This window comes from Bubalus kerabau, chromosome 19, assembly GCF_029407905.1.
Source record: "Bubalus kerabau isolate K-KA32 ecotype Philippines breed swamp buffalo chromosome 19, PCC_UOA_SB_1v2, whole genome shotgun sequence".
NCBI classification, from domain to species: domain Eukaryota; kingdom Metazoa; phylum Chordata; class Mammalia; order Artiodactyla; family Bovidae; genus Bubalus; species Bubalus kerabau.
In genome coordinates this window covers 65,045,016-65,072,030 of record NC_073642.1, presented here as the reverse complement: position 1 = coordinate 65,072,030, position 27,015 = coordinate 65,045,016, and the positions used below count along the sequence as shown (strand labels likewise).

Below are 27,015 nucleotides of genomic sequence, written 5' to 3'. Positions count from 1 at the left end.
CACGGCTGCCTGGCCAGCGCCCCTTGCCCAGGAGAAGCTGGGCAGATGCTCGACCTCCAACACTGGCAGGCAGGGCAGGCAGGGAACCGGAGGCTGGATCCCTTCCTCTCCTGGCCTCATCTCCTGGCCTCCCAGGCTGTTGTGGGAGCCCGGCTCCTAGTTGCCAGTTAGAGTGTTTGCTGAATGTGGTGGCCATTCTCGGACAGGGCTGGGAGGGTCAGGACTGGGAGGCCTGGCTCAGGGCTTGGAAGCCCCACGATGGCCCTAGAGGATGGAAACTGGGCCGGGAGAGGGGCCTTAGGAGTCAGGCTGCGTGGGGTTAGAGCCCAAGCCCTTCCGCATCTTCCTAGGTGACCTGCCAAATAGAACAGTAGACCTTCCCCGTGGGCTGTTTACAGGGGCCTATGGGAAGGGGATGCAGAGGATGAGATGGTTGGATGGCATCACCAACTCCATGGACATGAGTTTGAGTAAACTCTAGGAGTTGGTGATGGACACGGAGGCCTGGTGTGCTGCAGTCCATAGGGTCGCAAAGAGTTAGACACGACTGAGCGACTAAACTGATGGGATTTGGGAAGTGGGGAGGTTTCTTGGGAAGGGGGGAGGTTTCTCGCTGCTCCTCTGCCCTGGCGCAGCCCTCCCTCCCAGCCTCCTCTCCCCCCATCACCTCAGCCCCCGTTTCCTCCCACCCGGGCCCTGGCCCAGACGCAAGGCCCTCTGCCAGCCGCTGGTCGCCCTGTGGCTGCCCCCGGGAGCCAGCCAGGGCGAGCTCTGAACTCAGATACAGTCCATTCTCGCAGGGCCCAGCCTGCCCGGCTCCCGAACTGCCCTCGCCCTCCTCCGGTGGCTACAGCTCCGTGGGGCAGAAGCCCGAGGCTGTGGTGCACGCGATGAAGGTGAGGACCCGGCCCTGACAGCTCCCGCTCCCTCTGGGGGCCCCCACCTTGGTCCCTGCTGCTCTTCCGGATTCGACCTTGGACCCCACATTTGCCCTTTCTGGGCCTCGGGGCTGCTGAGCAACAGGGCAGGGAGGCCGAGGGGGTGCCCTGGCTGCCTGGAACACTGTGGGGGAGGGGTTTGGGGGTGCCGGGTGGCAGCCGGGGGTGCTGAGGCCTGGGGGAGGTCAGGTGGGGGCGGTGGGCAATGCCCAGGGCCTGCCTGGTGATCTGGGGACCGCCCCTTCAGGTCCTGGAGGTGCATGAAAACCTCGACAGGCCGCTGCAGGACAGCTGTGAGGAGGACCTCAGTGAGAAGGAGAAGGCCATCGTCCGCGAGATGTGCAACGTGAGGTCCCGGGGCAGGGGGCTGCTGGCTGGGTCCCACTGGAGGGGCGAGGGCCTGGGGTCTGGGGGCAGGCTCTGGGGCTCCAGGAGCCCTGGCCTCTCCCTGGCCCCCTCCACCTCCTCCTCCCCTCCCCCTTTCCCTGCCCCATCTTCCTTCTTCCCCGCTTCCCCTCCCTGAGAACAGAGTCCCTGATCCTGGTCTGGTTTGCCCCGCACGTCCTGACCCTTGACCCCTGACCCGTCTCCCAGTGTTGCTCTGGCTGCTGGCGGCGCACAGGTGGTGCTCAGACTGTGGGTGCCCGTGGGACCCTCTCTGCTCTGCGAGCCCCCCAGCCCGGGGCTGCCTTGGCTTTGGGAAGCTGGGCCCCTCTGGGGCTTCGGGGAGGCAGAGCATCCCCCTCCCGTCTGCCTTGTCGATGCGTGCTGTCCCTGTGGGACCTCGAGGGAGCCAGGAGGGAAGGGGGGTCACGGGGGCTGCACCCAGGCCCCACTTGGGGTGGTGTGTCCCGAGTCCCTCTCCTCTGCCCGCGCCCCCACCCCCACCCCCGCCCCGGGTCTGTAGACCCCACTGGACGATGATGAGGCCAGGTCCGCACCCAGACGTGCTGTGCGCCGGGGTGGGGAGTGGTGGTGAGGGTGGGCGTGCACAGACTGGGTCTGAGGGTCTCCTCCGTGACCCCCCTGGCCCCAGGGCTCTAGGGGATGTGGGCGATCTTGAGCAACGGGGCAGTCTGTGCCCACAGGCCCCCGGGGCGTCTTGGGGCGGGCCTTCCCCTCACAGTGCCCCCTCCCCCCCACAGGTGGTCTGGAGGAAACTGGGAGATGCCGCCAGCTCCAAGCCCTCCATCCGGCAGCATCTCTCTGGGAACCAGTTCAAAGGGCCTTTGTAGGCCGCTCCCCTGCGGACGTGGACTTGGCCCTGGTGCCGAGCCGCTGGCTCCTTTCTCCGTGGTGCACTGTACATAGACGCTGCCTGTCGCGGCCTGGCTGCCGGGGCGCAGCCCCTCCCGCCTCTCAGACACCAGCACAGCGGGGAGACGGCTCCCCAGCAGAGCGGCCTGGACGGCTTCCTTCCTGCTCCGGGGCCCGGCGGTGGGCTCCACTGGCGAGAGGATGAGGAGTGCTCGGAGACGCCCAGCCCCGGCAGAGGGGCACCCCTGGCTGCCGCCTGCCCGGGACAGCAGCCGCCGGCTGCCAGACTGCCCCCACAGGGCTCCGCTTCTGAGCCGCCGGCCGGGGCCTGAATGCCGGCTCCCCGAGCACAGTCCCTGACTCTCGGGTGAGGGGGGCTCCGCCACGGCCCCTCCTCTAGCCCCCAAGCCTGGCGCCTCCCTGATGCCAGCCACTGCTTGTTTTTAGACTCCACACCCCCACCCTTGGCCACACACCCTCTGCCATGTTCCCTCGCCTTGTGCCAGGTGGTGCCCCATCTTTCTGGGTCCCTCATGCCCAGGGGCCTGAGGCACTTCCGGGTCTGTGCTCCACATGATGGGCCGGGTCTGTCTCTGTGCAGATGGCACCAGGCCGCGGCCGGGCCCCTGCTCAGGAATGGTGCCCCCACGCCTGGCCCCCTCCTGGGTGACTGTGTGCGGAGCTGCGTGGCTGCAGGTGAAGGGGTTCTGCCCTCCTTGTGAGGGGCCCCCCTGGGCTCTGGCTTTCATTTTCCTGTGTGACCTTCAGCAAGTCACTCAGCATCTCTGGGCCCCTGGTGGGGAAAAAAGGAGGACTCAGAGGATCAGGGCCAGCAGCTCAGGCACAGCGCGGGGGCCAGTGGGGACCCTCCTGCTGGAGGGGCGGCTGGTGGGGGGTGGGTTGCGGAGGAGTCCCGCTGCCTTGCCCCCCCTCAGTGGGTGGCCACCTTCCTTTCTGAGCTTCAGTGTCCTCTCCTGTCAAGGGCGCAGCCTAAGGCCCTCCTTGCAGGGCTCTGAGGATCAAATAAGACCTTTGGTGTAAAATGACCATGTATAAAACTGTAAAGCGAAACATGTAAATGTTAAGATGTATGTGGGAGGGAAGTGAGGCCTAGAGGCTAGAGGCCTTTGTTTCCAGTTCCTCCAGCACTGCTGAGCCCTGCGTCTCGGTACCGAGAGCTTGGCGGTCTGGGAGGCTGTCTTGGCCGCGTCCAGGCTCACGTGAGGGGCGGGGACCAGGTGAAGGGACGGGTGAGGCTGCCCGGGGTCTCCCCCTGGCGGGGACTTGGAGCCAGCCCCACTGCCTGTCTGCCGTCGGCACCCTTGGGTGAACAGTCCCCGGGGCGAGGCCCGCGCCCGGGGAGTGCTGAGTGGGTGCTGCTGCTGGCGTCAGGCATGGTCCTGATGCCCCGGGCGTTACAGAAAGCTGTGGGTGCCCTGGGAGGAGCTGGTTCTTAGGCCAGGTGGGGAGCACCCCGTCTCTAGGGGTGTGCACTTGGAGCCGGGTGATTCCTACCCAGGTGGGCAGCAAGCTGGAGGGCAGAGGCTCCCCCCCACACCCGGGTCCTGGGTCTCCTGGGTGGGAGCCATATCCGAGAACCCCGTGTGTTACGTTTGGGTCAGGCTGGCTTGGCCACCAATGAAAATAAGCAATAAGTCAGGTGTCCTGGTACCTGCGGGTCTCCTGCAAACTGACCTGGGGAACGGGCCTCGAAGGGACCTTTCCCCGGTGGAGGGAGGTGACCCTGCCCCTAATGCTGCGGTGGCGTCCGGTGCCGAGGTCTCCCTCCTGCCCTGTGTCCAGAGCCAGCGCTGCCTGGGAACGGCTTTCCAGGACACAGTACCTGGGATACCATCACATTCACATAAGTTGTTGGAAAGCCTGCAGCGCCTCTGCCCGGTCTGCGCCAGGCCCGGGGCCGTGGCTGCAGCAGGAACCCACGGCTGGAGGAGGATCCCGGGGGCCAGCTCAGGGGAGTCCCAGCTCTGCCACTAAGCAGGGAGTGTGCGCAGGGCGACCATGGCGCCCCTCCTCCCGTCCAGAGCCTTAGCTCTGAAGCTCGAGGGTGGGGGTGTCGCTGAACCTGGTGTCCTTTCATGAAGGTCCCTGTTTCAGATACTCTGCTGCCGGAGCCCCATGGGACCCCTGTGCTGTGGCTTTCATCCCCACTGTGCTGGATGTCACCCTTCCAGCCTCATCCCTGGTGGCCAGGCCCATCCTGGAATCGGAATCCACTGAGCACATTTTTATCCAAAAGTTATTAGCCACACATCAGTGTTTGAAAGAGAAAAGTGACCTTTCATTTTTTTTTTTTTTCCTTGAAAACTTGAGAGGAAACCATGCATACTACTGACCTTTTTTTTTTTTTTTAAAGAAACAAAGGAAATGCATGACTGCAGAGCGGTAGAGGTGTATATTTTTCATAACGTGGGGGAAGTATTTGTGCTGCTCTCTGGGAACAGGCGCGTGCCTGGCTCCCGTCCCCGGGCCGGCAGCCACACTCTGTCTTCCGTGGGACGTGATGGCTGGAGCACGGGCTGACCCCACCCCAGCTCCGGGCAGCGCCGGTAGCCCTGGACTCCTGTGCCCGTTTCTACCTTCTATTGAACCACTTTGATTTGGGGAGAGAAAAAGAAATAGAACTTTTTGATAGTGTGGTAAAAACATTGATTTGAACTATTTTAGTAAAAGGAGTTAACAGAGAAGATTGTGATAGTGTATACTTTGCGCTAGATAAATAAAGGCTCCTTGCAAGCCTCCGTGCGCAGTGCTCATTTGTCTCTGGCGATGGGGCCCCTCGGGGCGGATGGTGGGGCTGACGCCTGCTGCTCCAGGGCCTCCAGTCACAGACCAGCAGGGGAAAGGGTTTCCAATTTAAACCCAGGTCTGACCCAGGGACCTGCCTATGGAGGGAGATGGACCATCCCAAACCAGCATCACATTCAACTACTTCCTCCAGAGAAAGCCCGGTGCCTGATGTGGGGGGCGGGCCCCTGAAGGCCCTCCTGGGCCATCTCCTGGGGGCCATTCCTCCATGCCTGCTCCTGTACCCCCGGAAGAAGACCTGCTTCTGGGCTGCAAACCCCAGGAGCCCCCCCTTCTGCCCGTAACAAACCAAAGGGGCCATTTCAGAACTGATTTTATTGGGTAACTGACTGAAGGAGTCTCATGAAGGAGTCTCATTTGTAACCAAGATGGAATTCACAGTATGTTGTTACATTCACACTTAAAAAATATATCTCTATGTATAGGAATTTGCAAATTGATGTAAACATACATTACTTCCAAGAACATCTCTCCCTTTCTCCCTGGAGGAAAAAGAATAGAGCCATCCAATCAAGGCAACCCCTTCAGAGTAACTTGAACACAAAGGGTGTGGGTTTCTCTAAATCAAACAGCCGTTCACCTGGCCTGGGAGCCACGGGCGAGAACACCGTGAGTGACAGCAATGATGGGAGCTTGACTTCAGAGGGAGCTGGACTACGGAAAACTGCGTTTCCAGGGAAAATAGGCACTGGTTTCTAGAAGGAAACGCACTCCTCGCTGAAGCTGCGTGTTGGACCAACATGGCTGGTGAATGGTCTCACCAGTGTGAAGTAACCTGTTGCAGGGCCCGAGGATGCACTGAGACCAGAGAGGCGGTGGGGTCACAGCCGGCGGCCTGGGCCCCCCCGCGGGCTGCTATGCCCACTCTCCAGGTGCACAGGAGCACCCTGATTTCATCTCCAGGGTCCCGTCCACTTCTTCCCATACTGCAACTGTTGAGATTATTCAAGGTACCCTGCTGCTTACCCACTTAAACTACTTTTCAAGTCGATTAGAAAAACTTTTAAAAAAACAACAAAGGAAAAGAGAGGCGTCAAAGGTTATCTCATCCAGGCTGCCCGCCCCAGTCCCCCGACAGGAGGCATGCCAGGTGGGGGGATGGGCGGGGGCACCGGGGGCTGTCCCCCCGGGGGCACCGCGGGGGGCGGGTAGCTGGCTGGTGGCAGGCCCAGGCCCGGGGGCGGGTGTGGCGGGACCGCGTGGGTGGGGGGCAGGCGAGGGGGTGGGGGCGGGAAGTTGGGGTTGTAGGTGGGCGGGGGCGGAGGGTAGCCAGGAGTTGGGGGAGGGATGGCAGGTGGCGGGAAGGAGGCGGGGGGTGGGGGCACGGGCGGCGGGGGCGGGTTGGGTGGGTAGACGTGGGGGTGGTAGGGCAGGTGGGCCGGCGGGCCGTAGGCGGGGGGCAGTGCCCCGTAGGAGGGGCCCTCGGTCTTCATCATGGACTGCAGGCTCTGGTAGCCCTCCCCGGACATGTAGGAGCTGCTGGTGGACATCCCCGTTATGTAGCTGGAGGGCGGCGGCGGTGGCGGCCGGTGTGGCAGCGGCGGCGGCTGGTGCACGGGCGCCGGGTGGGCCGGAGGAGGGATCTGGACCTTGGGGAGGTCGCTGGCTTCCACGGGGCCTGGAGGCTCGGCCTCACCCAAAGCGGCTGCGAGGGGTGGCTTCCGGTCTGCGGAGGGGAGACGGGTCACTGGCCGGCCCAGGCCGCTGCCTCCCAAGCAGGGCGGCATGTGGAGGCGGGGGACAACGCCCCCTCCGGGCTCCAGGCGCAGCCCAATCACCCCTGGGGCTCCGGGCCCTGTCGCAGTGCCGTGGGCCACCTTCCCAAGGAGCAGCAAGCAGCCTCTGTGGCCGGACAGCATGGCCCGCGCTCGCGTCCTGAGGCTGTTGGCTCGTTTTCCGCCACACAGGCTCCCCACCTTGCTTCCCTTGGTCCCGAGCGCAGGAGACACGGGCGTCCCTGTGCAGGAAGCCCCTTCCACTCCAGCCCCCCATCTAGCACAAACACGTGCGGGCCCCTTCTTTCTGCCCATCTCTGCCCCCAGAGAAAGGCGAGCCCAGGCCGGGGCCAGACCACACCACTGTCTGCTGAGAGATGGTCATGCTGGTGACCTGGTGTCAACAACACATGGGCCAGTCTCTGACCACCCCCCTCCGCCCCGCGGCAGGTCTGACCGGTGCCCTGTCCCAGGTCCCCGGGCCCCCAGAGGCTCAGAGGTCTCTGGAGCACCTCCCACACACCCATTTCCGCCTTCTCTAGCGAAATGCTTCGCCTTCCAAAATGATGCCACAGGTAAAGAGGGGAAGCTCTTTACAACTTCCCGCCTCCCTCTCTAGTGATGTCGCAGAGGCGTCCTAGTTGACTGGGTGCCTGTGCAACACTTCTCATTCTTTCTTCTCCAGGTGACTCCACGTACAACTGCTTCCTCTTCAAAGTGTACTGAGAAGAGACGCTGCCAACAGAAAGCAGGCGCCAGAGCCCGGAGCCTGAGGTCTACTGCGCTCCTGCCCAGACTGGGTCAATGTTCCTAACTTGGCAGGGCTGTTGTTTTCCTAAAACTAATTCTAAATTCATTTCTCCTGGGTAGTTCACCATCTCTGGATACAAGAGATCAGAGAATATTCAGATATGCTTAGAATTCACAACATCCTCACTTATCTGGCTGTAAAAACAATTTTCTGAGAGGAGCTGTGGCCTGCCTGGGTGCCGGTCGCAGAGGGGCCAATGGGGCCACTGCAGCAGGGCTGGGGCAGGAGGGATGGGCGGCGAGGCGGTGGCAGGGGCCACTGCCACCACTGCCAGCAGGCTGCAGCTTTAGGAGGAGGAAGGGGGGCAAGAGGGGGACGACGGGCACGGACGTGGAGGGGGCAGAAGCCCTGGATGTAGACCTTATGCAGCTTCTTGGAGTCACATGTAGGCCAGAAAAATGACACCTCTGACGGGCAGAGGGAGATTTCAGGTCAGTGGACATAGCCATGGATTACTTCTCTGGGATGCTCAAGCTGGAGTGCAGACTCACCCGAGCCCCTTCCGGTCCAGCCCCCTGCATCACGCCCCTTACCCCACTTCCCGGATGCACCCACACCACCCCCGCCCACATCCTCACCACCAGCACCATTCATGACAGGAGCTCCATCTCGGATGTCTCCCCGCTGGGGGCCCTCTAAAGAGTTTAGCTTGGGGTCTGCTGGGGGGCTCCAGGGAATAGACCCTCAAGAACGAGACAGGAGAGAAGACTTCCAGTATTTTTCAGGCCTGAGGACTGGGACTGCCCTTGGTATAAATCTGTGAATTTTTCAGAGGGGAAGTTGTTTCCACTGTGGAAAGTGTATCTGGCTGCAGAGTCCTCACGTGAACTCAGAAATGTGAAACAAGAAAAATATATCCAGAGGGGGGAAAGGGGGTAAGGGGCTGGATGGTGTGGAGTCAGGGTAGATAGAGTGGGAGAATGAGGTTAGGGGAGGGGGACTGGGAGTTGGAGAGGGTGCAGATGACTGGGAGACCCTGTGGGTCATCAGAACACATCTCTCGCGGTCAGTCTGCACCCTCCCCAACTCCCACCCGCCTGGACCCCCTTTGTGTTCCAGGGGCTTCCCTGGTGGCACAAACAGTAAAATCTGCCTGCAGTGCAGGAGACCCTGGATCAATCCCCTGGGTGGGGAAGATCCCCTGGAGGAAGAAATGGCAACCCACTCCAGTATTCCTGCCTGAAGAATTCCATGGACGGGGGAGCTTGGCAGGCTACTGTCCATAGTCGCAAAAAGTTGGACAACACTGAGAGAGTATCCACACCCATGTCATTAATGTCTTTTTAAATTTCTGAAATTCTTCTAGAAATTTTCCCCAGGACTTCTAAAATCTGTCCTTCAAAAAGGCAGAGAGAAAAACTGGTCTTCCCAGAGACCAGCAGCACTCACCTGGAGGTGGATGGGCTGGAGGCAACGGAGGGTGAGTGGGCTCGATTTTGGGGATTTTAGGTGGTGGTGGTTCTAAAAAGAAAAAATATATTTTAAAAAACTATTCTTCATGTAGAATAAACATGTCACAGAGAGAGAGAGAGAAGGAAGAGAAGAATGTACCGTTAAGGAATTTTTTTTGGGAAAAGGCAGATATGAAGGCTTTAAGGGAAGCTAAGGACAGACTGGCTAAACCATCCTTTTAAAAGAACAAAAAGGAAATCGAACAAATACATCCCCCAGTTCCCCCGACTGTGCCCCCCCCAACGCCCCACACCTCTCACCACCTCCCCCCCAAAACAAAAATGGCCAGCCCGTTTTCCGAATCTGTCCGGTTTCCTCCTGACCACCTAAGACAAGCCCTCCAATGACCTGAGAGAAGTGGAGTGAATCTCAGGTGCCAAGTGGTATCCATCGGGGTCCACCCTAACACAGAGAACACAAAGAAAGGCCCCGAGTGTGCACAGGAGCAACTGCCGCTGTTTAATTCTTGCTCAGGCACATCCGAGTTTATTTTCTCACAAATATTTACTCCCAATTATCAGCACATTAACTGGAGGCTGGATGCGAGCAGACCTAACAGCAAAGCAGTCGGGACCACTTGGGGCAGAGCACACGGCCCACCCTTTGGGGTGGGGTGGCTGCATCGAACTGGCACCCCCAGTGACCACTTGGCTAAGTGGCCAAGACAGGCTGCACTGCGTCCAGTATCTTCCGGTCACGAGGAGAGAGAGTATGCATACAACCAAAAGAGCACTCTATCTTCTCGTATGTATTTTTGGTTCTTTCTTCCTCAAACTTGCTCTATTGTAGCTTGTACACTGCTCTGCTCTGGAGTTGCTCAACATTCCTGGCTTCCTCCGTCTCAGACACAGGCTGAATTCAAGGTCCAGGGACGGCCCCTCTTTGCCCTCTTCCCGAGAGATCCCCCCGACCCCATTCCCCAGTCTCCGTGCCGTGAGTACTGCCAAGAAACTTTCTGAACTGAACGAGCTCAGACCGTGCCATCTCCTGCTCACACATCTCCAGTGGTGCCCCAGCTTCTGCAGCACCCACCCTCCACTAGGTGGGCACGGTCACTGCTTCCATCCCATCTTCAGTTCTAGCCAAAGCTATTCCCCTTTAACCCACAGTGCAGTAAAACTCCTTTCTCTTGTTTTCTCCCAAATTCTCAATTCCACTGATCACTTTTCATCTACCTAAAAACTCCACCCTGTCAGCCCCAGCTGACTGACGTCAGTCCTCCTCCGAGGCCCATCGGGCTTGTCTCTGCCTCTCACAGGGTGGCACCGGCTCAGCGGATCGTGCACCCACGTGAAACAGAGCACAGCCCCCTCCCTCTTCTGTGTCTCACACTTGCTGCTTACCCATCTGGAGTTAAAAAAAAAAAGATCTCCCCTGTACTGAACTCATCATTTCCCCAAAGATCCTGAGAAAAATGTAGCTTTACTGTAATGTGAAGATCTCAAACAGTTCAATAAGTAATTCCCGGGGTTCCTACCCTGGAACCAAGCAACAGAGAAAACAGAGAATCAGAAATATGCCCGGTCTGTGCCTGCACAGGGGTCAGCACCACCCGGCCGGCTGAGTCGGAGGCAAAGCGCCTCTAGTCTTCTCTGTGACCGTCCGGGCTTCCCTCACCCTGTGGTTTCCAGCACAGAAATAAGTGAACCAATTCTGGGCTCCACAAATATGGGGCAAATAGGTGCTGCAAAGACGCCTGGCCCCGTAAGCAGCAGGCAGCACCCTGGCTCGTGGCTCCCGTCCTTTCTACCTGCACGCTGCTGCTCGCTGCTCGGCCGGGGGCCTTTACTCTGCTGACTGCGGTGGGCTTAACCAACCTTCAGAAATAAATGCTGCTGCAGCAGTTCGCCTACATGCCCATTTTGATACAGTCGGCCCCTTGCACCTGCAGACAGGGAGGGCAGACCATGCAGCTCAAGTATCTGGGAGTCTGGTATCCAAGGCAGGTCGCGGAGGCTGCCCCCTGCTGCTGACACCAAGGAACGGCCGCATGTTGCCGAGCACGTTTTCACTGCCGCTAGTGTTTTCCACTCCAGTCCTCTCGCCTGGAAAATCCCACGGACGGAGGAGCCTGGTGGGTTGCAGTCCATGGGGTCGCTAAGAGTAGGACACGACTGAGCGACTGCACTTTCACGTTTCACTTTCATGCATTGGAGAAGGAAATGGCAACCCACTCCAGTGTTCTTGCCTGGAGCATCCCAGGGTCGGGGGAGCCTGGTGGGCTGCTGTCTATGGGGTCGCACAGAGTCGGACGTGACTGAAGCGACTTAGCAGCAGCAGCAGCAGCATTTTTCTTTGTACTGACACTTTCTGTTAGAGTACAACCCAAAAACACAGAGTCAGGGAACACAGAGAGGACAATGCACGTAGGGTACAGTTTTGGATGGGCTCCAAAGTTAAATTTTAAGGTCAATCTAAATCTGAAAGGAAACGATTTTTTGATTAAGAATATAAAGTTTTGATAAACAACACATAAAACTAAAACAGGAAACACAAGAACAGCAAATTACCTGCTGCTTTGTTCTCTTCTTTGGGAGAAACAACCTGTTACAAAAAAAAAATACACAGTGGTTAACCAAGACTCTGAAAAGTAATCATCAGAAAAACCAATTATTCAGGCACTGAAGAATCACAGCCAGAACACGGCCTCAGACAAAATTTAACCTTGCCTTGAACCTGCAGAGCAAACCAAGGCACCTGACAGATTTCTGCCTTCCTCCTCTTTCCCTTTCAAATCGGACAGGACTAGCTTTCTTGTGCAGCGAGCCCTGAGCCCTCCTCGAGCTGTGGGCACCGTGGTGAGCGGGGGCTGCTGCCTTGCCACTGTCCCGCAGGGCTTCCCCTACCGTGGGGAGGGACCTTTAAATACCCCACGTCACTGACAGACCGGGAAGATACCTACCCCAGCCGTGTGCGGACGCGCAAATGACCCCTGGCAGGTTCTGGGGCCCCGGCACAGCAAGAGCAGTGGCTGGAGGACAGAGCTGCCGTGGCTCCCAGAGGCCTCCCCTCCCAGCACACCAGCGGTCCAGCTGCCCACAGACATGCAGGCGGTGAAGCTGCAGTCCAGGCAGCCCCTCAGCGAGGGGACCACGCGCAGTGTGGTGTGTCGGGGGCGGGGGTGGGGCTGCTGTGGGGAGCCGGCCGCCCGGTGCTGAGCCCGTGCACTCACCACGGCTCGCTTCGCCTGGCGGGGGGGACTAGGCTGCGGGGATGCTTTCTTGGGTGGCTGGGCCGGCGGCGGCGGCGGCTGCTGGGCCGGCTGCTGCGAGTCCTTCTGCGGGGGCTGGGGCGGCTCGGGGCCTGCAGGCGGCTGTGACGGTGGCACGGGTGGCGCTTGCGGTGTGGGCTGGAGAGACGGGGGCTGCTGCAGCTGGTGGGGGGTGTGATGAGGCATCTGTTGTTTCCCTTGGGAGTACAGATCCAGGATTTGGTGGCAGATGTCTAAACGAGAGGCAACAACTGCGTTCCTCACAAGGTGACGTTCTGAGATCCCCCCGTCCCTTGCAGCTGTGATGCCCCTACAAGGACCATTATGCCAGGTCGTATCTGCATTAATTAATCACCCATCTCTGGTGTGCGCAGCACTGGTGTGCATTTTCAGTTCACCAAAACAATGTGCTCGGACAGAATGAACACTCTATGTTAGAGAATTTAATTAAAGAATCGTTTGCATGTACCTACTGGGGAAAATCCATTCTCGGGACTCAAGGCTCCCAGGGAAGAATGATCAGCCTGCAGAAAACTCAGCAAGCCCCGTACCTTCCAAAACATCCACAGGGACGTCTTGCACGAACTGCTCCCACCATCTCCTGTACATGGGTTTGGAGGTCCATTCCTGTATTTCAAACTTGCACAAACGCCCCGCAAGATACATCACCGCCACTGCTATGATCTCTGGCTCCCACTGTAGTGACAAGGTCGTGCAGAGACTAGCTCAACAAGAAAAAGAGGTGGCTTGACTTGCATGATCAAACACTTACGACTAACCACATGCATGGAGATTAGATGCTGTATCCATATGTCTGTTTGCTTATATACCCCTATACATGATCAAACACAGTATATTAATTAGCAAGTTTTTAGCCTTCTAAATGTACTGAAATGAGTTACTTAACTATAGCTACTAATCTGTCTGTTCCTTAAAGAGGCAGAAGAATTCCAGCACATTCAGAAACTGCTGTGCCATGAAATACGGGTGAATTTAAGTTCTTAAGTGGCTGGAATCCTGGTGCTGATGCTTCTCCTCACGTGAGGCAACGCTACTCACGGGCATTTTGTTCCCCATACAATACCTCATTAGATGTCTGGGCTACAAGAACATCAAGGCTCTAGAACCATCACAAAAAGTATAAAACTGCAGATACATACTCTGCAACTTTTCCAAAATCAAATGGATTTAAGTATTTACTTGTCAAAATTCTCTGGTATATTGTGTTGGACTTCTGTTTCAAGCCGGTGGTAAGGCTTCAGCATCCTGTACCACCATGACGTAACAGGTTACCCCTCTGCTGGGAAGCAGATGACCTGGATTTAACCCCAGCTCTGCTGTATACTGGGCCCTAAGGCTGGGGCAAGTCAGTCTCCCCACTACAAAATAAGGGGTTCGGGTTAGATGACACATGAAGTCCCTGCCTGTTTGAAAACACCGTGATTAAACCCATGTGAACACGTGTACCTGTCATTGACGAATGTCCATGCCATTTGAACCAATTTTTGAATTTTGTTTTTGTCACCTAGAGATGGGAAAGAGAAGGCAAATTAGCAGCAACAGAAAGAAAAAACAATAAACAAGAGGCAACGAGTACTTATTTAAAGCCTACCACGTGCTCAGCAGCGGTCCTAACACGCAGCAAAGAGCTGCTGCCGGGGAGCCAAGGCCAGATGAGCAGGCCCAGGGCCTGCCTCTGTGCTCCTTCTGCACGACCCACACCAAACCACCATTTACGGGAAACCTGGCTTTGAGGCTGATTTTATTAGGCTATTTAAAAAATTCTGACTCATTTTCCTGCCTCATATCACTTGGCAACTGGATGACAGAGTCTGTTTATACATAAAAGGAAACAGCATTAGCAGCTATAATATGAATTGTCTGGCAAGCTATGGCCTGGGTACTTCACACACTGAACTTTCTGCTTTTCTCTCTTGAAAAGTGTAATCTTGAGTGTCATCAAATTATTATACAGATGATTTCAGAATGAAGAGGTTCTCCTCATAACGTTTTCCCCCTCACCTTTGAGCTGTTTCGCATACTTGAGCAGGAACTGGTACGGGTGTTCTACCTGTAAATCGAACTTTATGGTCTGCAGTAAGATTCTCTCCAGAACCATTACTTCTTCCTAAAAATGAAATAACAAACGCTGGGGTAGTCATTTCAATCACAGGTCTGAAATAGCATTAAAAAAGTGAGCTTTCCTTTTATTCTCTCTCCCAAGTTCTATTTTATAAACTATTTTTCATTCCCTTTCTCTTCTCTCCCACTCAGGCCTTTAACATGCTCAGGAGATGATATAATTCTCAAAAGAACTACAAGTAGGAAAACAAAACAATCAGAGTTAATTTTTAAAACTATTGGAAACAAACATTCTCAGAAATGTTATTACTTTCAATACACATGAGCCCCCTTTACAAAACAGATCTTTACTTTATAGATACATTAATAAAACTTGGTTTCCTTCCAAACTTCCATTAAAAAATGCAATCTTTCAGGCATTTACACTGAACATTTTAAGCAAGAAAGATTATAACAGTGGCAGCTTCATGGATACCTGGACAGTGAATTGTACCAGTTAAAAGTGTGTGTGTGTGAACGAGGCACATCATTACTGTGTTTTAATCTTTCACCTTCCTGAAGCAGGCTTCCCCAATGTCATTTATAGAATAAAGCATCATTTTCTCTTTTATCAAACTACATCCTAAGCTACCTATACACACACACGTGTGCTCACATACAATCTTTTTTTTTATTCACTGATCTGTTTGTCTATTTCTGTACCAGGACCAAAGAGATTAAACATCTGGAAGGGACAGTTCAATTATTACTTCTCTTTTAAAAAACATTTCTTGTTTTTGCATGTTCCCCCTAACACCTGCATTTTAATATCATTTTATTTGGTACTGTTCTAGAAAAAATGAAGGCCACTATGTTCTGATTGGGAACTCACTGATTTATAGAATGGACCTTTTAATTACACTATCTTCCTATCAAAAATTTGTTTATGAAAATCTTCTTTCTAGTCCTTTCATAGTTCTAAAGTCTCCCAGCCCCAACATGGTTTCCATAAATTTCTTTTAAGGTTTATTCCTAGATATATTATTTTACTGCTGTTATTGTAAATGGGATCTCTTTTGATTATACTTCCTAACTAGTTAATAAACAAGAACTTCTTGAATTCAACCGCTGTACAGCCTGACTGAGCACTTTTATTAAGACAATTTCACATAGTATTTCAATTGTAAAATACTATCAATATGCTCTGTGTGGCAAGAACAGTTAGAATCACTTGTTTGAGCTGAAGAAGAGGATTTTCGAGAGACTGACAATCTCATTGTTAACAGTTACATAAATCTGTTAACTCTGGGAAGAGAAGCCATGTAGATAACTGGTTTTAGGTTCAAGTATGGTGTCAGTTCACAGGATGCAGAGGATTCTATCAAGACAGTTATTCCAGATGGCAGGGCAGGCAGGGCGAATGTGCTTCCACCCAAGTTTCCCAAGTGTTCTCTCAGGAAAGTTTTTTCAAGTCTTAACACTTTCATACAGTATGAAAAAAAAAAGATGCCACCATCACGGTCTCCTCCACCCCAACCCCTCGCATTTTTGCCCCCACCTGTTTCCCAGAAGCGTCAGTGTCCTCTAAATTTGGAAACACTCTTTAACAAGTGTCCAGACTGCAGCCCATGCAGCACAGTATCAAGGCCTGGCCTCCCTTTGTGTTTCAGATACTCAATTAAAGGGATAATTACAGGTCTGGGTGCCAACATCATCCCTCGGGGAGCTTTCCCTCGGCCCCACACTACTTGTCTGGAGCACCTGCCTGGGTTCCCAGATGGAAAGCCCTCACCACACCTTTTAATAACCTTTCACACCATTTATCACAACTCATAAGCAGATCACTGGCTATCTGAATATTTGATTATAAAATCTGTCCCACCGCTCGACTGTAAAATCCATGCGAGCAAAGGCCATGCCTGTTTTGCTACCTGTGAGTGTTGGTTTCCCAGTTCGTGACCAACTCTTTGTGACCCCATCGATTGAAGCCTACCAGGCTACTCTGTCCATGGGATTTTCCAGGCAAGGATATGGAGTGGGTTGCCCTTTCCTTCTCCAGGAGATCTTCCTGACCCAGGGATCGAACCCAGGTCTCCTGCACTGCAGGCAGATTCTTTACTGATGGAGCTATGAGGGAAGCCCTACTGCTACCTATGTCTAGAGATTAACACAGAGCCTGGAACAAGTGTTTGTCGAGTACATGAGATATTAACGAAACAGGGAGAAATCACACAGTTGGGGCCAAGTTTATTAGGACACGATTCAGGACCCTGTTTTCCTTATGTGCTCACGTGGCCTCCCTCCAATCCGCCCTCCTCTCTTCTCCATCGAGACAGCGCCTGTCAGTGTCCTCACCGCTCCCAGACCCAGGTTCTTTCCTTCGGCCCTGACACCCAGTCAGGCGTAGGGAGACTGTATGTGAGAAAGCAGTGTGGGCTACAAAGCCCCTCCACCCCGTGGGTCAAGCTGGCCTGCCTCAAAAGCTTGATGAGCATGGCCACTCCCCACTTGCTGGCTTCTGGGCACTGAGCCCGGAGAAGGCACTGGCACCCCACTCCAGTACTCTTGCCTGGAAAATCCCATGGATGGAGGAGCCTGGTAGGCTGCAGTCTGTGGGGTCGCTAAGAGTCGGACACGACTGAGCGACTTCACTTTCACTTTTCACACACTGGAGAAGGAAATGGCAACCCACTCCAGTGTTCTTGCCTGGAGAATCCCAGGGATGGCGGAGCCTAGTGGGCTTCCATCTATGGGGTCGCATAGAGTCGGACTCGACTGGAGCGACTTAGCAGCAGCAGCAGCAGGGCACTGAGCCGCAGAACGTCTGCCTCGCTGTGCCTGGTCAGGGTCTCAGGTTCCTGATGTGCTGGTACAGGGGGTTAAGGTCGAAAGTAGAAGAGGACTCCTCCAAAGGCGCCTTGGACGACACACACCAGCAGCTGCAGCGTCCAGATCTTTGCGACTCCCCCCAAGTAACCATGGCTCGTGAGCCACAGGGTCCTTCTGCCCGTGACCAGACCTGACTAAAGCACAATCCGTTCCTACAAAAGTCTCTGTGCTCCATGAAAATCAAAAACCTATGGCGTCAGAAATATCTGATGCTACATTACTTTCATAAAAATACATTTTTGACCGTTATTAGATATGAATTTCTCATAGGTTCACATTTTTATAAACAGGTGAACGGATTTATAAATAAGTTCAAGGGACAGGGTTACCCACACTGACAATACTTACTCAAAAGACCACCACTTAGCGCAAAAACAGAATGTGCAAAAGCATTCTGGCCTCTGTCACCTCCTTGAAGTGAGAAGGAAAACTAACAGACACGTGTTTTATACACATACACACAGATTCTGTGGGGTGCAGGGAGGGTGACTGCCATGGGAAGCAACACCAGCTGACTAGGAGAAACGGGGCCGTGGGTGCGCTGAACATCTGTGTCTGGGTCAGCTCTCATTTCTGTGAATCTCAGTTTCTCCCCACAATCTCAGTCTGTCATTTAGTCAACAAGTATCTGCTGTTGTCCAACAAGTATCTACTCTGTCCAGCCAGGAGAGAACACAGGCACCAGGCAGAATAGACAGGGTCTGAGCTCTTACAGACTACAACTGAGAAAAGGAATACTCTTTGTGTGATGACCTGGTTAAAAAAATCTACGTAATTATGAGCTGTGATAAATGTCATAAAGGATAACTCTCATCAGTGCTATAAGGACCATAATGGGAGATCCTGACAAGAACAGGGAAGAAGGAAAGCTACTACCAATCACTGAAAATGGTCTTTTTAGAAAACAATAGAAGAATGTGTACAATTATTTTGCCACCATATCCTAACAGTAGCAGGTGTTGTGGGGAAGGGACAAGATGGAGTCTGTTAATCTGGTTGTCTGCAAATGTCCGTATCTTCCACCATTCTTGGGAAGCAGAAGACACGCAGCATGTGTACATACAGCACCTGTAGTCTCTTCTGCCCAGAAGCCGGCTAGAGATGAACCTCAGAAGCCAAACTGCTTCTGGGCCTGAGAGCGCTAACGGCCACGAGAACTCTGCTCCTACCACTTCTGCGTGCTGCTGCTCCTGAAGGCTCCGAAGCCCACAAAGCACATCAGCGGCTGCCACCTAAGTGTGGGGCACGTTATCCCCGCTGCTTACTCACAGACGCAAGGAACAGCGTCCTCTGTACAAGGGCCTCTTAGGGATTCCAGGGACTGGCAGACACTGGGGCCACAGCCATTGTCAACACAAGGAACTCTTCCACAATGCTGCCCTGAGGAATCAAGACCTGAGCACAGGAAGTTATGATTCTTACCTTTGGGTCATCTCCAAACTGGCCAAACTGTACATCATTTAATAAACTCCGTGCTGTTTTGATGATATCTTTACATTTTTTTGGTGTTTCTTCTACTTTCCCAGCCAGAAAGAGACAACAAGCTCCTGTTACCTAAAAGGAAGACAAAAGCTCTTGATCTCACTATCAAGGCTCACCCAGAAACAGAAAGATTTGGGGCCTTCTCAACAACCGGGGCGCCTCCCTTCCTGCCTTGCTCTTCTCATTCACAAACACTAGGGCACTCTAAAAGCTTGAAGCAAAGTCCACATACAAACATTCCACCCTGCGACCTCCAATTTGGCTTCACAAATTATTTTAAATACAGTTTTCTGAATAAAATGCCATGTAAATCATGTAGACGGAAGAAGTCATAGAAACAAACTTTCTTTTCATGCTGTGCTCTTAGAGACACTGCCTCCCTGCCCAGTAGCCTTGCTAGAGAGCGTTCACCCCGTACCACGGCCCGCGCTCTCCTTCCTTCCTCCTGCTGCCTGACTCCAGGCCCCGCTCCTCCATCACGGTGACCTTCTCACTGCTCTGTCTCCAGCTTTCCTTTGCCTGCTTGCTCTTCTACGTGCCCCTCCATTCACAGAATCCTGACCACACGTTACACAGCAGTCAGGTACCGTGCTGGAGTACAAAGCGGATCCTGACATGGTCTCTCCTCTGGGAGTGTCACAAACTAGTGAGGAAGAGATGCGTGCAAAACTGAGTAAATCTCAGCAAAAGGAAGAAGCCTCAGCAGACTAACTTCCTGTTATGTCTAATTCAGTCTTCTTCATAAAACTCTCCCATTGTGTCAGCTGACCTACTAAAGTCACAGTTCCCCGGTTTGGAATTCAAGGCCCACAACAGTCTAGCTCGGACTACTTTCCCACCCAGAGTCCCACCATGCCCTTCCTGCCCACGGGCCTCCTGGCTGGCTGCACGCCTCCCCCAGAGCTTGGCTCAGGATGGTTTCTGGTGGACAACTGCTCTATCTATCTCAGCACAGCAAGGTCCCACTCACCGCCAAGGCTTAACTCAGGGCTGGCCCCTCCTTCCTGGCATTTCCCCCGATTTCTCCAGGATGCAGTGAACCCCTCCCCTGGAGTGCTAGCCTCCGGTGCCTCTCCCACGGCCTCGCTCCCTACGGGTGCTTCGTATTCATCAGATCAGCTGTCCTGGACCGGAAACTACTGGAGGTGGAACCTCCACAGGGCAGGTTTAAAAAGTAACTGAAGACTCACTAACATAGAACAAAGAACTCCTAGGCCATCTGGCCTTTGCTGGGTCTCCACCATAAGGCCAATCTTATCTTGGGAAAAGTAACAAGGAAGTAAGTAAGTACACTAAGTACTACACGATTATGGCTCATATCGACCTAAGTAAAAAAGTCAAAAAATATTTTAATACAGTTAATTGGGAAAAAACAAAGTCTGAACTTGATTTTGTTTATATCTAGTATGTACCATACAAAAAAGAATACTTCCTGGAAAATATAATAAAAAGAGAGGCTACAATCTGTCCACTGAACTATGCAGAAATAATAACACATGATAAAGAATTGCAATATAATTAAAATACTTACATATCTTGGAAATTGCTTGAAGGAATGGAACATATAGAAGCGATGAAAATAAATTATTCCAGTTGCCAGGGTGTCATAGTGTCTGTTGTTCTGGTTAAGGACTTTGGCCAAGAGTTATATCTTCATTAAATGCAGAAAAACAATAAAAGTAAACAGCAACAACAAGAGAAGTGGGAAAGCAAATATTATCAGTGACAAAGCAGGTGAATGGGCGTCTCAAGGTGTCAGGACTCTGGTGAGAACTGAGGCTGTGCTTTAACAGTGTGCGTGCTGTGTGCTCAGTTGTGTCTGACGCTCTACGACCCCATGGACGGCAGCCTTCGAGGCTTCTGTCCATGGGATTTTCCAGGCAAGAACACTGGAGTGGGTTGCCATGCCCTCCTCCAGGGACCTTCCCAGCCCAGGGACTGGACCTGCATCTTCTGCACTGGCAAGTGGATTCTTTACCACTGAGCTGCCTGGGAAGCTTTCAGAAGGCAGGGCTTCACTATCCTTAGATACACTTCATCTGCGATCAGTGGGTGGGTGCTACTTTCCAGACCAGTGGCCACAAGCTCAGTGGCTCTACACATTTAAGTGGCAAAAAGGAAACAGAAACCCCCTAAGGAGCCAGGCAAATCTGAAGTAGCATTTAAATAAGAAAGATATTTAAAAGCTGTTTTACTCAGGGATGTTACTCTTTCATCTATAATGCCTAATTTAATTCTTGGTGGTGGTGGTGGGGAGCCCATCTATTGTAGATTCCAGAAACAGGATACAGTCCCAAACGTGTGCCCACATCAAAGATGAACCGTGCCCCTTCTCGGCGGTACCGGGCCTCAGTGGCCGGATCAAGTCCTTCTAGCTGTGAGGGTGTATGAGCCAAGTCTTTTTTATCCCAGTACCAACATGGTTTTGTGTGGTCCAGGTTTGCTGAGGTTACTGAAGGGCTTGAATTTTCTTTATTCTCCTTCATTTATTGAAGTAGACTTGGTCTTTCCAAAACACTTTCGGAAAAATGTTAGAATCCTGAGAAAAAGAGAAGAAGTAATGTTGGAAAGGGATACCTCACATTAAACAATCTCCATTATTATAAACAATCTACAATCATAGATTTGTACTTGATAAAATTTCCAATAGAAGACACACTACTCATCAGCATTTAGAAGACCAGGCTCATCTCCAAACACAATTTAACACTTAAGTGACCTGTAGTATGATAAATCCCATATTTCACAGCTTAAAAGGAAGAGCATTTGTCTCATTTCTTTCTGCCTTTCTTCATTAGACCTAGCTCCCTCATGCTGGTCTACATTCTGTTCTTCAGTAGAAACTAGGTCTGTCCTAACCCCAAAGACTTATGCTCCAAAATTATCCATTTCTTCCATCTAGCATCCAATCAAATTTTCCCTTTTTTAGTTTCAGTTCAGTTCAGTCGCTCAGTCGTGTCTGACTCTTTGTGACCCCATGAATCGCAGCACTCCAGGCCTCCCTATCCATCAACTCCTGGAGTTCACTCAGTCTCACGTCCATCGAGTCAGTGATGCCATCCAGCCATCTCATCCTCTGTCGTCCCCTTCTCCTCCTGCCCCCAATCCCTCCCAGCATCAGAGTCTTTTCCAATGAGTCAACTCTTCGCATGAGGTGGCCAAAGTACTGGAGTTTCAGCTTTAGCACCATTCCTTCCAAAGAAATCCCAGGACTGATCTCCTTTAGGATGGACAGGTTGGATCTCCTTGCAGTCCAAGGCACTTTCAAGAGTCTTCTCCAACACCACAGTTCAAAAGCATCCTTCAGCGCTCAGCCTTCTTCACAGTCCAATTCTCACATCCATACATGACCACTGGAAAAACCATAGCCTTGACTAGACAGACCTTTGTTGGCAAAGTAATGTCTCTGCTTTTCAATATGCTATCTAGGTTGGTCATAACTTTTCTTCCAAGGAGTAAGCGTCTTTTAATTTCATGGCTGCAGTCACCATCTGCAGTGATTTTGGAGTTTACTTGATTCAATTTAGGTACTTTCACTTAGAAAAGCCACCATACTGGATGAATTAATATCTGAACAAGCCACTGAACAGAGCAATGTAGATCAAATGGGTGTAGTGATCTGGGGTGAGAGGGTGAAGGGAGGTGGTCTACAAGTGAGAGAAGTACCTTTAAATTTTTCTTGCTTTCTCATCGTCTTCTCTTTCATTCAGAATGAAGAAATTCTCTAAAACCTCTAAGCTGAGAAAAGAAAACAATAACTAAGGATTCTCACCTAGAGATCATTGTAATATGTAAATTATTTGTAAATTGGATCAGAAAACAGGAATTTTCATACAGGGCAGAGAAAAGGTTCTAAAGAGGCAGCTAGAACCAGATTGGTCTGGTTCAGCAAGAAAATAGCATCCGGGCAGCCAGGCTCTGGAAACCTAACTTCTGGAAACCCTACTTCTGGTCGGAAAAGCGACAGGGGGCGGACCGCTCTCCTTGCACCTGCGAGCTCTAAAGAGAATGTGGTCTTCCTCCAACAGGAAGAATGAAGTACTACCTGGAGACAAGTAATCTTCTTGAACTAATTTTACGCTCTGTGTGACTGAACTGGGCAATGGATGGGGGCCAGGGGAGACTGACGCAGTATATATGAAGAGCTCAAAATCAGATGCTTAGCAAAAATCAAGAGCTGGGTTTTTCTTAATCTTTGATCTCATTTATATACGTGTGTGTATCTATATGTTTTTTTTGCATTGAAAAACTTGATCTTCAGTTGTACCATTTATATATTTGCTTTATCTTATAATATACCCAGAAAATGGTATATATATCAGATGTCGTACTGAGATATCATTTCTCACCCATCAGATTGGCAAAAAGCCCAAACGTTTGACAATATATTCTGCTGGCAAGGCTGGAGAAAAGCAAGTAATCTCATATGCTGCTGGTGGGGGTACAAAACACAACAACTCTCACAGAGGGGAATTTGGCAATATGTAACAAAATTGCAGTGGCATTTGCTCTTTGATTTAGCAGTTCCACTTCCAAGTATCCACTCAGACAATATCATCACAAATAGGAGACAAAGGTGCACAAGATCATTCAAAGTATTGTTTCTAACAGCAAAAACTGTAGACAATGAAACGCCCATCATTAGGGCACTAGCTGAATAATATGGTACATTAACACAAATGGCGTGCCACGCAGCTATTATGACAGACTGAGGAAGATCTTTAATTATGGGTGTGGAGAAATTTCCAGGATCAGCATACACGGTTACTAACATTAGTATGTATCTATGTAAGAAAAGACGGGAAGTAAGAATAGAGATCTTTACTTTAAAAAAAAAAAAAAACTAATAAAAAAACTGGTTACCAATAGGGAACGGGAGAACAGAACGTAAAGAACTGGGATGGGAATGAGATTTCTCTGAGTACAACCTTTTATAAGGCTTTCACTTAAAAACAACAACTTTTTATTTAAAAATAATTTTACATTTATAGAATAGTTGTAAAGACGGTTGTAAAGATGAATTTTCGTATATCCTAAACCAGCTTTGCCTAAAAAAAATCTATTTTGGAAACTTACTAACTACACTATATAGCCTTGATTTGGATTTTTAATTTTTCCAAAAACCTCTTTTCCGTTCCAGGATCTAATCCAGGATGCTACATTGCATTCAGGGGCTCACATTTCCTTAGTATCTTCTAATGTTTCTCATGTTTTCCTTGTTTATCTTGACCCTCCTAGTTTTGAAGAGTACTAGAAGCTAATAACTGTCTTGATTTAGGTCTGTCTGATATTTTCCTATCAATAGACTGGAGTTCTGAGGAAGAGTGTCATAAAGCGCCCTTCTCATCACACCACGCGAGGAGACAGTGACGCAGAATGGCTTGCTTTACTGCTGCTTTACTGTGGTCATTTGTTATGATGGGGTCTGCCAGCTTCTCACTGTAAGTCACTATTTCTCACTTTCTATCTTCTATTCTTTAAAAGTAAGCCCCAAGGTCCAGGCCACACTCTAGGGTAAGGGAAATAAGGGAATTAAGCGCCACTGCCTGAAGGAGTTGTGCTGAAGGATGTGTGCGGACTTATACCAAAACTACTGCAGTATGAACGGCTACGTCTTGGGGGGGGGGGGGGGGGATGGTATTTTGCAATGCAAAGCAGTATGCAAAGTACCTGTTTCTCCAGAAGTATCAGCTATTAATTTTAGCATTCCTCGGAGGATCTTGCCTGCAATTTTTACTGTGGTGTTCTAGTAATTTCTATTTCTTTCCTTCCTTCAATATCACTTGGAGTTCTTTTGTAAGAAAGATTTGTTCCTTCTCTCCCTCATTTATTTATTTGATCATTTATTTAAACAAGGATGGGCTCATCAATACTTATCTTATTCTTTGAGTTATAATCCCACCACTACCATTATCTGCTGCTCCCACTGGTCCAGTTTACAGCCACGGGAAACAGCTCTTTCAGGCTAGCTCCTGAGTCCTAAAAGTCAAAGTTACAAAAGGACTCAGAAGCCAGCCTTAAGAGCATTATAGTATACAAAAAGAAAAGTAAACCCATTTTAAGCGTATAGCTTATGAATTTTCACAACATGAACATGTTTGTGTAGCACCATCCAGTCGGTAAGTAGAACATTACCAAAACCCCAGCAGTTCTCAATCCTCTCCTAATCACCACCTCCGGAAAGATAACCACCGTCTTGACTTCTATTCGCATCCGATAGTCTTTCCTGTTTTTAAAGGATGTGGAATGAGATACTATCACTCTCTTACAACTGGCTTCTTCTGCTCAATATTATGCGTGTGGGGTTCGTCCTTGTTGCATTCTCATCATTATACAGCAGGGGTTTCAACCTGGGGTGAGCTCGCCCCCCAGGGCATGTGTTTTGGCACGTGCATGTGGCAATGTTTTGGCGGGCCTATCCTAACTGGGGGGCTGCTGCTGGCATCCAGTGGCTAGAGGTCATGAATATAGCTAAGCATTTTTCTAATGCACAGAAGAAATCTCTCACAACAAGGGATTAAATGCACTGAAGCTGAGATGCTCTGCTGCACAGTATTCTATTCTGTGAATATAATGGTTTTCTATGGAAACAGATGGGGAAACGGTGGAAACAGTGTCAGACTTTATTTTTGGGGGCTCCAAAATCACTGCAGATGGTGACTGCAGCCATGAAATTAAAAGATGCTTACTCCCTGGAAGGAAAGTTATGACCAACCTAGACAGCATATTCAAAAGCAGAGACATTACTTTGCCAACAAAGGTCTGTCTAGTCAAGGCTATGGTTTTTCCAGTGGTCATGTATGGATGTGAGAGTTGGACTGTGAAGAAAGCTGAGTGCTGAAGAATTGATGCTTTTGAACTGTGGTGTTGGAGAAGACTCTTGAGAGTCCTCTGGACTCCAAGGAGATCCAACCAGTCCATCCTAAAGGGGATCAGTCCTGGGTGTTCATTGGAAGGACTGATGTTGAAGCTGAAACTCCAATACTCTGGCCACCTCATGTGAAGAGTTGACTCATTGGAAAAGACCCTGAAGCTGGGAGGGATTGGGGGCAGGAGGAGAAGGGGACGACAGAGGATGAGATGGCTGGATGGCATCACCGACTCGATGGACATGAGTCGGAGTGAACTCCGGGAGTTGGTGATGGACAGGGAGGCCTGGCGTGCTGCGATTCATGGGGTTGCAAAGAGTCGGACACAACTGAGCGACTGAACTGAACTGACTGTGGATGAACACTTGAGATGTCTCTGGTTTTCAATTATTAATAATCGTAATAAACACTTGCGTGCATTCTTGTAGAGCAGAGGGAAACTGGCCAGTTGCCTGAGGGGATAGACATCTCAGCATATCTAATTTATTCACAGTACACTAGTTGGGAGTCTTTAAAACATATTCACATAACAGTTCTCCATGTTCAAATATTTTCCCCATATTCATTCAAATATGTCTCTATGTTTATTCAAATGTTTTCTGCACATTTACTATGAGCCAGGCCTCAATGACATGACAGGAAACAAGAGAGGCAAGCTCTCAAGCCCACCAGAAGCTTCCATTCTAGGCAGACACAAAGAGAAACGGATATGTCAGTGTCTGTCAGGGAGTCTCAGTGTCAAGGAAAACAATAAAGCATGGTAAGTGGGGGGAGTGATGCCTCAGGGGCAGTTTAGAGACCCGCTGAAGGAAGACCAGTCAGAAGACTGTAACAGCTGCTGAAGCTGTGCCTAACCAGGCCGGCCCCACAAATGGCCTTGGGAGAAAGACAGGCATCACAATTGGCCACGAGGCAAAGAAGAGCAAGAGAGGACTCGAGTTTACTCTCAGAGAAGGTAATGTTGAAGAGAAAAATGGGGAAGAGAAAGAGTTTTGTTTTTTAAATTGAAGTATAGTTAACAAAACTCTTTCTCTTCCCCATTTTTCTCTTCAACATTACCTTTTCTGAGAGTGAAGTTAATTTGGGCTTTCCTTGTGGCTCAGCTGATAAAGAATCCGCCTGCAATGCAGGAGACTTTGGTTCGATTCCTGGGTTGGGAAGATCCCCTGGAGAAGGGAAAGGCTATCCACTCCAGTATTCTGGCCTGGAGAATTCCATGGACTGTACAGTCCATGGGGTCGCAAAGAGTCGGACACAATTGAGCGACTTTGACTTTCAGTTAATTTACTATGTTTTAAGTGTGAAAAAAAAAGTTGGTTTCGATAGAGGAGGGAAAGAATGTGGTTCTATAATTACCAGATACTTATGCAGAAATAACCACCAGACCCATAAACAGGGCTACTGAACTCTAGAAAGGATTCATCTACTTGGGATTCACCTATATAGGCGTGACAGGTAACGTCATGTTCATAGACAGAAGGATGGAGCGTGAAGACAGGGACAC

The 27,015-nt window shown here is 51.1% G+C and overlaps 2 protein-coding genes across 6 annotated transcripts in view; one reads left to right on the top strand and one right to left on the bottom strand.

Moving 5' to 3' along the window:
- CCDC85C (coiled-coil domain containing 85C) overlaps positions 1-4,952 on the top strand; it is a 78,186-nt gene extending 73,234 nt beyond the window's left edge. Inside the window, exons 4-6 of the mRNA XM_055555498.1 lie at positions 801-896; positions 1,186-1,284; positions 2,084-4,952. Coding sequence (XP_055411473.1) covers positions 801-896; positions 1,186-1,284; positions 2,084-2,173 — 285 coding nt within the window. The 3' untranslated portion in view covers positions 2,174-4,952. The remainder of the gene's footprint in view (positions 1-800; positions 897-1,185; positions 1,285-2,083) is intronic.
- Positions 4,953-5,317: 365 nt separating this feature from the next.
- CCNK (cyclin K) overlaps positions 5,318-27,015 on the bottom strand; it is a 30,060-nt gene continuing 8,362 nt past the window's right edge. For 3 of the 5 annotated variants that reach the window (XM_055555492.1, XM_055555495.1, XM_055555496.1), the window contains exons 2-11: positions 20,932-21,181; positions 20,174-20,255; positions 18,583-18,714; positions 14,233-14,338; positions 13,678-13,735; positions 12,762-12,931; positions 12,172-12,443; positions 11,510-11,543; positions 8,937-9,008; positions 5,318-6,687 (exon numbers count right to left, since the gene is read on the bottom strand). In XM_055555492.1, the coding sequence (XP_055411467.1) occupies positions 6,062-6,687; positions 8,937-9,008; positions 11,510-11,543; positions 12,172-12,443; positions 12,762-12,931; positions 13,678-13,735; positions 14,233-14,338; positions 18,583-18,714; positions 20,174-20,255; positions 20,932-21,128 (1,749 nt within the window). In that variant the 5' untranslated portion in view covers positions 21,129-21,181 and the 3' untranslated portion in view covers positions 5,318-6,061. Of the gene's footprint in view, positions 6,688-8,936; positions 9,009-11,509; positions 11,544-12,171; positions 12,444-12,761; positions 12,932-13,677; positions 13,736-14,232; positions 14,339-18,582; positions 18,715-20,173; positions 20,256-20,931; positions 21,182-22,308; positions 22,381-27,015 lie in introns of all 5 variants that reach the window. The other 2 variants (XM_055555493.1, XM_055555494.1) reach the window with 2 other exon arrangements.